General features: G+C 35.5%; 2 protein-coding genes across 2 annotated transcripts; one reads left to right on the top strand and one right to left on the bottom strand.

Annotated features, from left to right (window-relative positions):
• Positions 1-254: 254 nt before the first annotated feature.
• On the top strand, positions 255-3,717 carry LOC145608239 (LRR receptor kinase SERK2-like). Its single transcript, XM_081663849.1, has 4 exons — positions 255-1,015; positions 1,610-1,870; positions 1,993-2,880; positions 3,068-3,717. Exons 1-4 carry the CDS (start codon positions 592-594, stop codon positions 3,556-3,558), a joined length of 2,064 nt encoding a protein of 687 aa, XP_081519975.1. The 5' UTR covers positions 255-591; the 3' UTR covers positions 3,559-3,717.
• Positions 3,718-11,293: 7,576 nt separating this feature from the next.
• LOC145609688 (uncharacterized) lies at positions 11,294-12,409 on the bottom strand. Its single transcript, XM_081665139.1, has 2 exons — positions 12,306-12,409; positions 11,294-12,153 (listed from the first exon to the last, which is right to left on the bottom strand). The coding sequence occupies exons 1-2, from the start codon at positions 12,372-12,374 to the stop codon at positions 11,530-11,532; spliced, it is 693 nt and encodes a 230-aa protein (XP_081521265.1). The 5' UTR covers positions 12,375-12,409; the 3' UTR covers positions 11,294-11,529.
• Positions 12,410-13,162: the final 753 nt, after the last annotated feature.

Here is a 13,162-nt window from a genome sequence, read left to right as displayed (position 1 = left end):
CATGATCATTGTTAAAAGTAAATCATCAAGGCCAAACCCTATGCTTGCATTTTTTTTTTTCTTTTTTAATATGTGGTAAATTGCACACCAACTGTCCCTCCTAGTTATCCTTGCCTTCCTTTGTCTCAAAAAAAAAAAAAAAAAAAAAAAAAAGAAAAAGAAAACCCAAATATCCATCTTTTTTAGTGACTGCTGGACTCATTTCTGTTTGTCCACTTCAAACACTCAATAGAGTAAGTTAGGTTAGAGAGAGAAAGAGTCAGTTTTAGAGAGAGAATTTCTCACTCCAGTACTCCACTGAGCACTGACCCTTTTTATTTTTAATTAATTAATTAAAGCACAAATATTCATTCCAAACAAATCTTTTGATTGGATACCTAAACTAATTAAATTTGTGCTTTTATTTCCAAAACCCAAAACCTCAAAAATCCCAAAAACACAAAACCATAAACAACAAACAAACTACAATGCCAACAACATAAACACAAACACAAAAAAACCCAACCAGAAAAACAATACAAAAACCAAATTAACCCCTTTAATCACCCTTAAATCTTCCAAAAATCCCAAGATTAATTAATCAAATTAATCATGTTATTGTTAATCTTGTTCATCTTCAATCTCCTCTGTTTCAGTTCCCCTGTTTTTTCAACATCAAACCCAGAACTTGAATCACTTTTAACCCTAAAATCATCACTTGACCCATCAAGCTTACACCTTTCATCATGGTCCAAAAATGGTGACCAATGTGATGGGACCTTTGAAGGTGTGGGTTGCAACCATAATGGTCAAGTGGCTAACATTTCATTGCAAGGAAAAGGGTTAAATGGTCAGCTTTCTCCTGCAATTTCTGGGCTTAAACATTTGACTGGAATTTACTTGCATTATAATTCTCTAAGTGGTGAGATTCCTAAGGAGATTGGTTCTTTGACTAATTTGGTTGATCTTTATCTTGATGTTAATAATCTTTCTGGGGTTATTCCTCCTCAGATTTCTCACCTCGATAATCTCCAAGGTCAGTTTTCTTCTTCTTGTTCTTGAGTTTCTTTAAATTTGAACCAAAAAAGAATAAGAATAAAGTTTTGAACTTGATGAAAAAATTGTTGGTTTTGTCGTTTTAAAAGTGATTTAATTTATTCAATTTCTTTTGTTTTCAGGAGAGATTCTTTTTACTTGCTCATGCTTTTTTATTTTCACTTTTTTTATGTGTTAAAACTATGAACTTGGTTTTTTAGTGTGACTTTATGTGTGCAAGATCGATCTACATGGATATGAACATAAACTCATGAACTAAAATTAGTAATGTCACTGGTTTTTTGTACAATCTATTCCTGTCTCCTTGTATACTTGCATGTTCATAAGAGGTACAACAAAAACAGCAATTTATATGAACATTTAATTAATTTATTTTTTGATTTTATTTATGTGCAAACAGTTTATTTAAGATAGCAAAGTGGTGTTAGGTAAGTAGCATTAATTTCTAAAATTCAAACTTGTTTTAGTTGTACTTTCAAAATGCAGAATGTATGTTCTCTTTTGCTTACATCATTTCAATTTCTTTATTCTTTGATTTTTACAGTTTTTCAATTTATTTTATTTTTTTTTTCAGTTCTGCAATTAGGCTACAATCAGCTAACAGGAAGCATACCAACACAATTGGGATCTTTGAGGAAGCTAAGTGTTCTTGCATTGCAGTCTAATCATTTAACAGGTGCAATTCCTGCAAGTTTAGGACACATAGAAACCCTACTCAGGCTTGATTTGAGCTTTAATCATCTCTTTGGTTCAATCCCAACACCAATTGCTGAAGCTCCGTTGCTCGAATCCCTTGACATTCGAAACAATACTCTTTCTGGCAATGTTTCCCCTGGTGAGTATAGTCGAGGAGGTTTAGGTGTACGCAACCTTATTTCTAATCTGTTTAGACTGCATATTTAGAAACAAAATGCTAGATTGATTGATGTTTGTTTTGTGCTTGATTTTTTTTTGCAGCTTTACTGAGATTAAATGAAGGGTTTAAGTATGCAAACAATCCTGGATTATGTGGAGTTGGTTTTCTTACTTTGAAAACTTGTCCTGATTCTGATCACCTTGGTCAAATCAGGCCTGAACCTTATGGAGGAGGGGCTGCAACATCGAATGGTTTACCAAGGAAAGAAATCCCCGAAACAGCTAATGTTAAGCTTCCTAATTGTAGCCAAACTGAATGTTCTAAAACAACTCGAAAAAGTTCTCATGCTTCTGTTGCTGTGGGAGTTGTGGTTGTGATCCTTGCATTGTCACTTGTTAGTGTTTTCATCTTTGCCAAATATCGCCGTACAAAGCAGAAACTCGGAAGTTCATTGGAGTTATCTGACACTCGTCTTAGTATTGATCAGCCTAGGGAGTTCTGTAGGAAAAATGGGTCTCCTCTGATCAGTCTTGAGTATCCTAATGGGTGGGATCCATTGTCTGATGTTCGGAGTTTCAATGGGTTTTCAAATGATGTGATTCAAGGGTTTCGGTTTAATTTGGAGGAAGTAGAATGTGCTACTCAGCACTTCTCACCATCTAACTTGTTGGGAAAGAGTGGTATGTCGGCTGTGTTTAGAGGAGTCCTGAGAGATGGTTCAGTTGTTGCTGTCAAGAGGATCAGTAAGAGTAGTTGCAAGTCTGAGGAGTCCGAGTTTCTGAAGGGTTTGAATGTTTTGACCTCTTTGAGGCACGAAAATCTGGTTAGATTGAGAGGCTTTTGTTGTTCAAGGGGAAGGGGTGAATGCTTTTTGGTCTATGACTTTGTTCCTAATGGGATTTTACTTAAGTACCTTGACCTGAAAGATGGTGATGCAAATGTCCTCGAATGGTCTACTCGTGTCTGGATCATTCATGGCATTGCCAAAGGTTAGTTCTGTTTCCTCTGCCTAGCAATCTTGCTTCATATTTTAGGGGTTTTCGAGTGATTAAGCTACTGATTACTCCAAATTGTAGGGTGGTTTCAGCTGAGCATCTTACTTAATTCATGATTGTCAGATACTTTACTGTTCTGCACCTAAATTAACACGATTTTTGGCTGTTTTCCTATATGCAGGAATACAATATATGCACACCTCCAAAACCAGCAAGCCGGCGCTAATTCACCAGAACATTTCAGCTGAGAAGGTTCTGATAGACAAACGATTCAACCCTGTACTCGCTGACTGTGGCCTCTACAAGCTCCTTACCAATGACACCGTGTTCTCAGCACTTAAGGCGAGTGCAGCAATGGGGTACTTGGCTCCTGAGTACACCACAACTGGCAAGTTCACTGAGAAGAGTGATGTCTATGCTTTTGGCATGGTTGTGTTTCAAATCATCTCAGGGAGGAGGAAAATAAGCAATTCCATACGTGTTGGTGCTGAATCACTGCGATCTCAAGAATATGTGGATTCAAACCTTCATGGAAAATTCTCAGAGTTTGAGGCAGCTAAGCTTGCGAAAATAGCTTTGAGTTGTACTCATGAATTGCCTAACGAAAGGCCTTCAATGGATACAATCATCCTAGACTTAGGTAGTTGTACTAACTGTTATCGATCTCCATGACTTCAGGACTAATTGGTGCTAATTAAGTGTCATTATCTGTTTAGAATTTTCTTGTCTTCAGGACTAAATTAAGTATTTGTTTCCTGGAGTCGATTGTGATTTGTAGACTGTAGGTACTAAGTGTCATTAACTGAAGTGTTTTCTGGGAAATGCAATGAGAAAAATGTGACCTTCTAATCTTAGTAGTACTTCGATTCTTCTTTCAAATTCATATTCTTTTGCAAGGTAATTTATTAATTTCATTAGGAAGAATATTTTACTGTCTTTATAAGTTAATATTAAAAGTTTAAAACGAATATGGAACAATAAATAATTTCATTTACCACAAGCAAAGTTTGTCAATTTTTTTTAGTACTAAGCATAGTGCTAGCAAACTTTACCACACATCCTATGCGTACTTGACCAAATGGCAGCAATTCAAGAATAAGTGATAAAAATCTTTTGTTATACTACCTCCGTTACAAGTTAAGTGCAATGATTTGACATAAAGTAGAGAGGAAAAATGTCTAATCGTTGCACATAACCTGTAACGGAGGTAGTATTTTATTTCTTACATGCAACGAACCTTAAGAGTCATATACCACCTCCGATTTTTTTTTAGTTGCAAGTTTGGGGTATTATTTGAGAGATATAAAATATTCCAAATTTGCAACTAAAATAAATCGGAGGTATATCATATTTCTTCCTTGTTTATCCAAAATATCCATCCTATGGTTATACCATTATAGTATGACTTATCACCAATTCAAACCTTAAAAAATTATGTGAACAAATTTGTTGAGTAATTAATTGAAATGTCCAATCAATATGGAATTTTATTGAACTAATAACTTCACATTGAAGCAAAAGTCTTAAATTTCCTTGAACTCATTATAGGAAATCAATTATTTTTTGTGTCTTTATCTTAAAAATCAACTTCACATTAAAATGGCATTAATCTTTATTTTTTTGTCTCTAATGGCATCATCATCACACATTCAAATTGCTGTTTTTTCCTACTTAGGCAAAAGTCTTTTTCATAACTATAATTTACTTATTTTTGTCATATACAGTAGTATGGTCCAATATAATTTTACTATCACTAATCTTTGTAATCTTTGCTTTTATTTTGCTAATAATAATAAAACAATCTCATTTCAAAAATTAAAAAAATGCCAAGTTCTTGGACCACTGTACCTTGACGTTTATATTTGTATGTTAAGGCCAAAGTTTTTAAGTTCCCAAAATGGAGATATATTGGCATTATATTTAAAGATTGTTGCACACAAATAAGTAGGCACATTATTTTATGCAATAGAAAAATAACAACAAAAAAGATAGAGAAAACACAAAGAAGAAAGACAAACATATAGGGCAAAACTTTTGAAAAGAGCTTATAAACAAGTAGTAGCACACTAGCACATCAAACAAGTTTAAGGAAATCATGTGACAATCACATTAAAAGTACTTGTATATTTTAGTTGTCTTACTCTTTGTCTTTCCTCTTCTTAACTTCTTCTATTTGGCATTCTTGCTAACACATTTTCATTACCCTTTTTTATGGGTGATGGTGTAGAGGAGAGGATTTTGATGGAGACAAATTCTAATAGAAGTTGCAAGCTGGTTATTTGAATTGGATCAATTTTATTTTGGATTTTCTATGTTAAGTGTTATCGAATAGCTTTCAATTCATTTGTTGATGCCATTTGGCTATTTGCAGGTGAGAACAAAATATAAAAATAGAAAAACAAGTAGTATTTTGCTATTCGCTGAAGGGGAGAAAAGGAAAATCCCTTAAATAAGTCTCGTGACGTTTAATATCTAAACCTTAGGGTTACAAAGTGGATATCAATGTCATTACTTCACCACCTCAACCTCAATAGTATTTGAATTATGGTTGTATCATCGGATATGTACTAGATGTTGGATGTATTAATTTGTTAATCTGATCAGTTGTATCTCGTATGTACAGCTGCCAATTCGAGTATTCAAGTCGGGTTCGGGTCGGGTCAAATTAGGTTTCGGTTAAATCAAGATCAGGTTATGTCGGGTCAATCTAGCTTCAGTTCAGGTTCAAGTTGGGTCAATTTCAGTTCAAGTTATAACAGGTCGTTCACCTTTTCGGATATAGGTCGGGTTCAATTTTAGGTTCAATTCGGGTTGTGTTAAGTCGGGTTTGGATAGGTTAACAAGATGGTACATTCGGGTTCGGGTTAGTGTTGAGTCGGGTTCAAGTTCAATTCTAATAAATATCGATGTGGCCAAGTTGAACTATATAATTACGCCTTCCATAATTTGATCAAGCATCATCAAGATTTTATTAAACCTATATATGAGTAATAGAGAACAAAAGTTATATAAGCTGAACAAAAAATTTTATTAAATTGGATTGAAGTTTACAGAATTATACTAGTATATAAGCTGAATAAAAGGTATATAAAATTTTATTAAAGCTTTCATTACTCAGGTTCATGTTTTAATTGGGTCGAGTACTAGTTCAGGTTCAGATTATTTTTGGGTCGAATTAAATCGTTGACGGTTATTATCAGGTCGGGGGCAGGTTCGGGTTCAGGTCATAAAGTATTGGATCAAATGGGTTTTCGGTTAAGATCAAGTCAAGTTACGGGTCACAAGTTTCACCCCATTGTTCGAGTACAGGCTGGGTTCAGATCTTTGTCCGTTAAGGTCGGGTTCATGGGTTGGATCAGTTTTTGACACCTATAGCTATGATCCACACTTTTTGAGGAAATTTTGAGGTTTTAGGGGGCGGTGGCAAAAGGTGTTGAGACCCTACAGAATATATCTCGAGATCATGTAATGTCGTTTGAAACCATATATGATCATCATATGTTGTCATAAACGTACGTGGTAGGCTTGAGTTTACAAAATCAATTCAAGTTGTGAACGGGTAAAATGACCGTTTAAAGGCATATTGGATGGTTCCACTGACCCAATTGGACAACCGCGGGGTATTAGGGACCATGGTAAATATCTCAACAATTTTTATTTCTAGGCGAAAAAAGGTTAAAAAATTACAAAATAGAAGACTACAATCCAAGTTTTTAGAGGAAATTTTGAGTTTTAGGGGCCCGGTAGCGAAAAGCCTTGAGACCCTAAGGGATACATCTCGGGGTCATATAATGTCATTTGAAACCATATATGATCATCAAATGTTGTCATAAACGTCCGTGGTAGGCTTGAGTTTACGAAATCGATACAAGTTGCGAACGGGTAAAATGACCGTTTCAGGACATATTGGATGGTTCCACCGACCCAATTGGAATCCCGGAGGGTATTAAAGACCATGGTAAACATCTCGGCAATTTTTATTTTTTTGGCAAAAAAGGTCAAAAAATTACAAAATCGAAGGCTATAATTCACGCTTTTTGAGGAAATTTTGAGGTTTTAGAGCCTGGTGACAAAAAGTGTTGAGACCCTAGGGGACATATCTTGGTATCATATAATGTCGTGTGAAAGCATATATGATCATTATATGTTGTCATAAACGTCCGTGGTAGGCTTGAGTTTACGAAATCACTACAAGTTGTGAACGGGTAAAATGACCGTTTAAGGGCATATTGGATGGTTACACCGACCCAATTAGACTCCCAGAAGGTATTAGGGACCATGGTAATCATCTCAGCAATTTTTATTTTCGGACGAAAAAAGGTCAAAAAAATACAAAATTGAAGGCTATAATCCACGCTTTTTGAGGAATTTTGAGGTTTCGGTGCCCGGTGGCGAAAAGCCTTGAGACCTTAAGGGATACATCTCAGGGTCATATGATGCCGTTTGAAACCATGTATGGTCATTATAAGTTGTCATAAACGTCCGTGGTAGGCTTGAGTTTACAAAATCACTACAAGTTGTGAACGGGTAAAATAACCAGTTAAGGGCATATTGGACGGTTTCAGCGACCCAATTGACATCCGAAGGATATAAGGGACCATGGTAAACATCTCGGCAATTTTTATTTTCGGACGAAAAAAGGTCAAAAAATTACCAAATCGAAGGCTATAATCCACGCATTTTGAGGAAATTTTGAGGTTTTGGGGCCCCGTGGCGAAAAGCCTTGAGACCCTAAGGGATACATCTCGGGGTCATATAATTTCGTTTGAAACCACTTATGATCATTATATGTTGTCATAAACGTTCGTGGTAGGCTTGAGTTTACAAAATCACTTCAAGTTGTAAACGGGTAAAATGACCGCTTAAGGGCATATTGTATAGTTCCACCGATCCAATTGGACTCCCGGAGTGTATTAGGGACAACGGTAAATATCTTCGTAATTTTTTTTTTCGGGCGAAAAAAGGTGAAAAAAATTACAAAATTGAAGGCTATAATCCATGCTTTTTTAGGAAATTTTGAGGTTTATGGGCTTGTGGCAAAAGGCCTTGAGACCTTAAGAGATACATCTCGGGGTCATATAATGCCGTTTGAAACCATATATGACCATTATATGTTGTCATAAACGTCAGTGGTAGGCTTGAGTTTACGAAATCAATGCAAGTTGCGAATGCGTAAAATGACCGTTTATGGGCATATTGGTTGGTTCCACTGACCCAATTGGACTCTTTGAGGGTATTAGGGACCATGGTAAACATTTCGGCAATTTTTATTTACGGGCGAAAAAAAGATCAAAAAATTAAAAAATAGAAGGCTACAATCTAAGTTTTTTGAGGAAATTTTGAGTTTTAAGGGCCCGATAGCGAAAAGCCTTGAGACCTTAAGGGATACATCATGGGGGACATATAATGTCGTTTGAAACCATTTATGATCATTATATGTTGTCATAAACGTTCGTGGTAGGCTTGAGTTTACGAAATCGATGCAAGTTGCGATTGGGTAGAATGATCGTTTCAAGACATATTGGATGGTTCCACCGACCCAATTGGACCCCCGGAGGGTATTGAGGACCATGGTAAACATCTCGGCAATTTTTATTTCCGGACGAAAAAAGGTCAAAAAATTACAAAATCGAAGGGTATAATCCACGCTTTTTGAGGAAATTTTGAGGTTTCAGGGCCCGGTGACGAAAAGTGTTGAGAACCTAAGGATATATCTCAATTCTCAATGTCGTATTGCCGTTTGAAAGAATATATGATCATTATATGTTGTGATAAACGTCCGTGGTAGGCTTGAGTTACGAAATCACTTCAAGTTGTGAACGCGTAAAATGATCGTTTAAGGGTATATTGGATGGTTCTGGGCGAAAAAAGGTAAAAAAAAATACAAAATTAAAGGCTATAATCAACGCTTTTTGAGGAATTTTGAGTTTTCGGGGCCCGGTGGCGAAAAGCTTTGAGATCCTTAGGGATACATCTCGGGGTCATATAATGTCGTTTAAAACCATGTATGATCATTATATGTTGTCATAAATGTCCGTGGTAGGCTTGAGTTTATAAAATCACTACAAGTTTTGAACGGGTAAAATGATCGGTTAAGGGCATATTGGACGGTTCCACCGACCTAATATGACTCCTGGAGGATATTAGGGACCATGGTAAACATCTCGGCAATTTTTATTTTTGGGCGAAAAAAGGTAAAAAAAAAATACAAAATTGAAGGCTATAATCCACGCTTTTTGAGGAATTTTGAGGTTTTAGGGCCCGGTGGCCAAAAGCTTTGAAACCCTAAGGGATACATCTCAGGTTCATATAATATCGTTTGAAACCGCATATAATCATTATATGTTATCATAAACGTCTGTGGTACGCTTGAGTTTACGAAATCAATACAAGTTGTGAACGGGAAAAATGACCGTTAAAGGGCATAATAGATGGTTTCACTGACCTAATTTGACTCTCGGAGGATATAAGGGACCATGGTAAACATCTCAGCAATTTTTATTTACGGGCAAAAAAAGGTCAAAAAGTTACAAAATTGAAGGCTATAGTCCACGCTTTTTGAGGAAGTTTTGAGGTTTCGGGGCCCGGTGACGTAATGCCTTGAGACCCTAAGGGATACATTTCGGGGTCATATAATTCCATTTGAAGCCACATATGATCATTATATGTTGTGATAAACGTCCGTGGTAGGCTTTATTTTACGAAATCACTTCAAGTTGTGAACGGGTAAAATGACCGTTTAAGGACATATTGGCTGGTTCCACCGACCCAATTGGACTCTCGGAGGGTATTAGAGACCATGGGAAACATCTCGGCAATTTTTATTTGCTGGGGAAATGAGGTCAAAAAATTACAAAATCGAAAGCTATATATAATCCACGCTTTTTAAGGAAATTTTGAGGTTTAGGGCGCGGTGGCGAATTGGATCAAATCGGGAGCTGGGGAGCAGGTTCGGGTTCAGGTCACAAAGTATTGGATCAAATCGGTTTTCGGTTAACATATGGTCAGGTTCAAGCCGGGTTACAGGTCACTAGTTTCACCCCATTGTCCGAGTATAGGTTGGGTTCAGATCATTGCGATTTAGTGGAGTTTTCGGGTCGGGTCAGTTTTTGACAGCTCTACTCGTATGTAGTGGTTATTCTGATTAGTTGGATATGTATGTCATGTTTATTTGATATTGTCATTTAGTTATTTAGGTGAGATACATATATATTTTCTTTGACGGGTAATCAATATAATTATTGGTTAATTATTTTTCAAAACTAATAATTAATATTGTAAGTTTAAATTATAACTTATGGAGTATTAATTTAAAAGGAGCTACAAATAGAAAGTGACCTTTTATAATATTTTTTAAGGCAAAAACTAAAGGAATTAGAATTTTATTTTGCCAATGTCACAAAAAAAAAAAAAAAAGAATTTTATTTTGTTTGTAGATATCTAAGCCAAGAAAAAATCATTTATCAAGCAATTGAAGGAGTTATAAACTTGCTTATTCATATTTTAGTTTTGAACATGCAATAGATGAGCTGGAACTACTGGGCCTTTCATATGATTGGGCTTGAAATTGGATGGAACCTTCATTTACACAGGCCAACTCGCTCAATCATATACATCTATAAATCCAATAATTTTGGGCTGGTTCTATGAATCCAATATTGGAATAATAGTCACCAACTAACCATGCATTTTTTTTTTTTAATCGAAATGAGCAATTTTTTATTTTTTTTTTGTAAAAAATAATAATTATTGCATGGTCACCACCAATGTTTTTCGTCCGTCACCAAAACGGGTGGTGAATTGGTGATCATCCATATCGTAACTTTAAAAAAGGAAGTTACTAATCGGAGTACAATTTACAAGAGAAAGGAGTATCACACAATAATTTCTTCCTCATTAATTACATTCATAGCAATTCAAATGCAACAAGTCGACAGGGAAGCTCTATACCTATCTCTACTCTACAATCTATAATTTTTTTGGTAAACTCAATTTTAAATATAAAATAACGGATTTGGCTTATTAAGTACATGGAGCTTTATTAATTATTAGCATATTTTTCTTTGTATTGTGTTGTATAGTTAAATGTTATTTTAATACTCCGATTATTTCGTTCTCATATGGTAGGCCATTAGTCATATTATAAATAATAATATCATTTTAACAAGATCAAATTAAACTTTTATATTTTCTGAAATAATAGTGATCTATAATTAAATGATTGAGATTTGATATATAGATTCGACCTAACGAACTATTATGTAAGGTTTTTATATGTAAATCACATCATTTATGTGATAACATGGTCTTAGGATAAATGTAACGAAGGCAGTAGAGCTCAAATAATGTCTTCTTAATAATTTGGAAGAAAGAATTAGGCTAATCAAGGGGAAAACAAGTTCCTTTCCTTTGCAATAAGGCATGCATGGTATGAGTATTACATTACATACTACAAACTCTTACACCATTAAATATATCTACAACTTCTTAGCTTTACTTTAATTTCAAAGAATCTAATACAATTACATACCATAGATTATACTCATGCCATGAACCAATAATAATGCTATGAAAACATTACACTTTTGCTTATTTCATAGCATTTAAACAAGGTAATCCATCCCTTAATCATCCATCTATATCTCAATCCTCATTAGGGCATGAAACTCTAAATACATGTTCTTCTCCTGTATGATGATCTACTTTAACAACCCATTTACTCTTCCTTCCAAAGCTACCACGACGACCATCCTTGCCTCGTTCTCTCATCTCATTAGCACCCGCGATTCTAGTCACTAACAAACCTTCTCCTATAGGCAACAATTGAGTCCTAACCCCGGCCCATTCCCATGAACTCGAACAAAATGCATGACACCCCAAAACTATAGCCCCCTTACACTTTCTACCACTATTTACTTGCACTGCTCGAAGAATTGCTTCGTGATTCATGAGCTTACAATCATTTAGTACAAAATCCGCGTCCTTAAACTCTTCACGGATTAAACTCTCAGCATCACCTATGACAAACTCGATTAGGTTTGTGGTGTCTTGCCCAAGGGCTTGCATGGTTGATTGAAATTCTTCTAGACCGCGAAATATGCAAACAACACGGCCTCCAGTTTGATGAGCCGCGGCCACTAGGGCTAGTAGCGTAGTTAGGCTCGTGTCCTCACCACACGTAACAACCATAAGTTGTGCATCATTTCCTGCTGCTATAGCTGAGATGAATTCCGATACATCCGGCTCATCACTAGGCTTCTTAATTCCCTGCATTACATAATCAAAGGATAAACAAAACTTAGTCCCAAGGAAAAAATGACGGAAACACATAAAAAGAGAAAGTTAACACGATATGGTGGCACAAAAAACTTTAAAAAGATAAAACCACTGGCAACTATGAAAGTTGTACATGTACTTACCAATTTTAAGGTTTCGAGGAAGGCTTTGGTTGCATTTTCAGCTGACCAGTTAGTGAATTTTCCTTCCATTTTTGTAGTTTGTGTTATTGCTTCCTATCTTACATGCATTTCCTTAGATTTCTTACAAAAATTGGTAAATGTATATATAGGAGGCAGAGCAAGAAAATTAAGGCGAGTTGTTGCAAGAAACACTGACATGCCAACTGGCATTTTTGTTTATTGATGATCTTTTGTAACAGTGACAAGCTCGAAACGATGTTATTATACGAGGTCATTTACAAAGTACTCGTAACAAATAAGTACACTAACACCGTAACACGAAAGTACATAAACATAACTAGTGACAAATTTGTACCCAAGCCTACGGATTAGGATTAATGTTCACCTTCGACGATCAAGCTTAACATTCCCCGATACAAATTAATGAAATACTTGCATTGATTACGATTGTATTAGCCTTATATTATAAGGTTAAACAATGAACAATTGGATTTGATTCCTATCTTATACACGCACGACGATTTCTGACGTTTGAGCCATTTTCCAATGTTAATTAGTAACCAGTATTAGCTGTAATGTTGTTCTATTGTTGGACATTTTTGAAAATATAAACTGCTATAATCAGAGACTTAGCTACTTGAATATATTATTGATCTTCTTGTTGCTTAGATTCGACCTGGGAGACAGACATTGTAATGGCCAACTTTAATAAAAACGCGGTTGCCTTGGCCGAGTTTTTTATGAAATAATCTTAATAATGTTGGAGGGTTTGTTGTTTTAGTATTGTAGTAATTGTACTAATTATTATCCTAACCTAAACTGTATGTACTAAATTCCATAAATGTATGTACTCACCT

Source organism: Chenopodium album, chromosome 23 (assembly GCF_948465745.1).
Source record: "Chenopodium album chromosome 23, dcCheAlbu1.1, whole genome shotgun sequence".
Classification (NCBI taxonomy): Eukaryota; Viridiplantae; Streptophyta; class Magnoliopsida; order Caryophyllales; family Amaranthaceae; genus Chenopodium; species Chenopodium album.
This window is presented reverse-complemented; position numbering and strand designations above follow the sequence as displayed.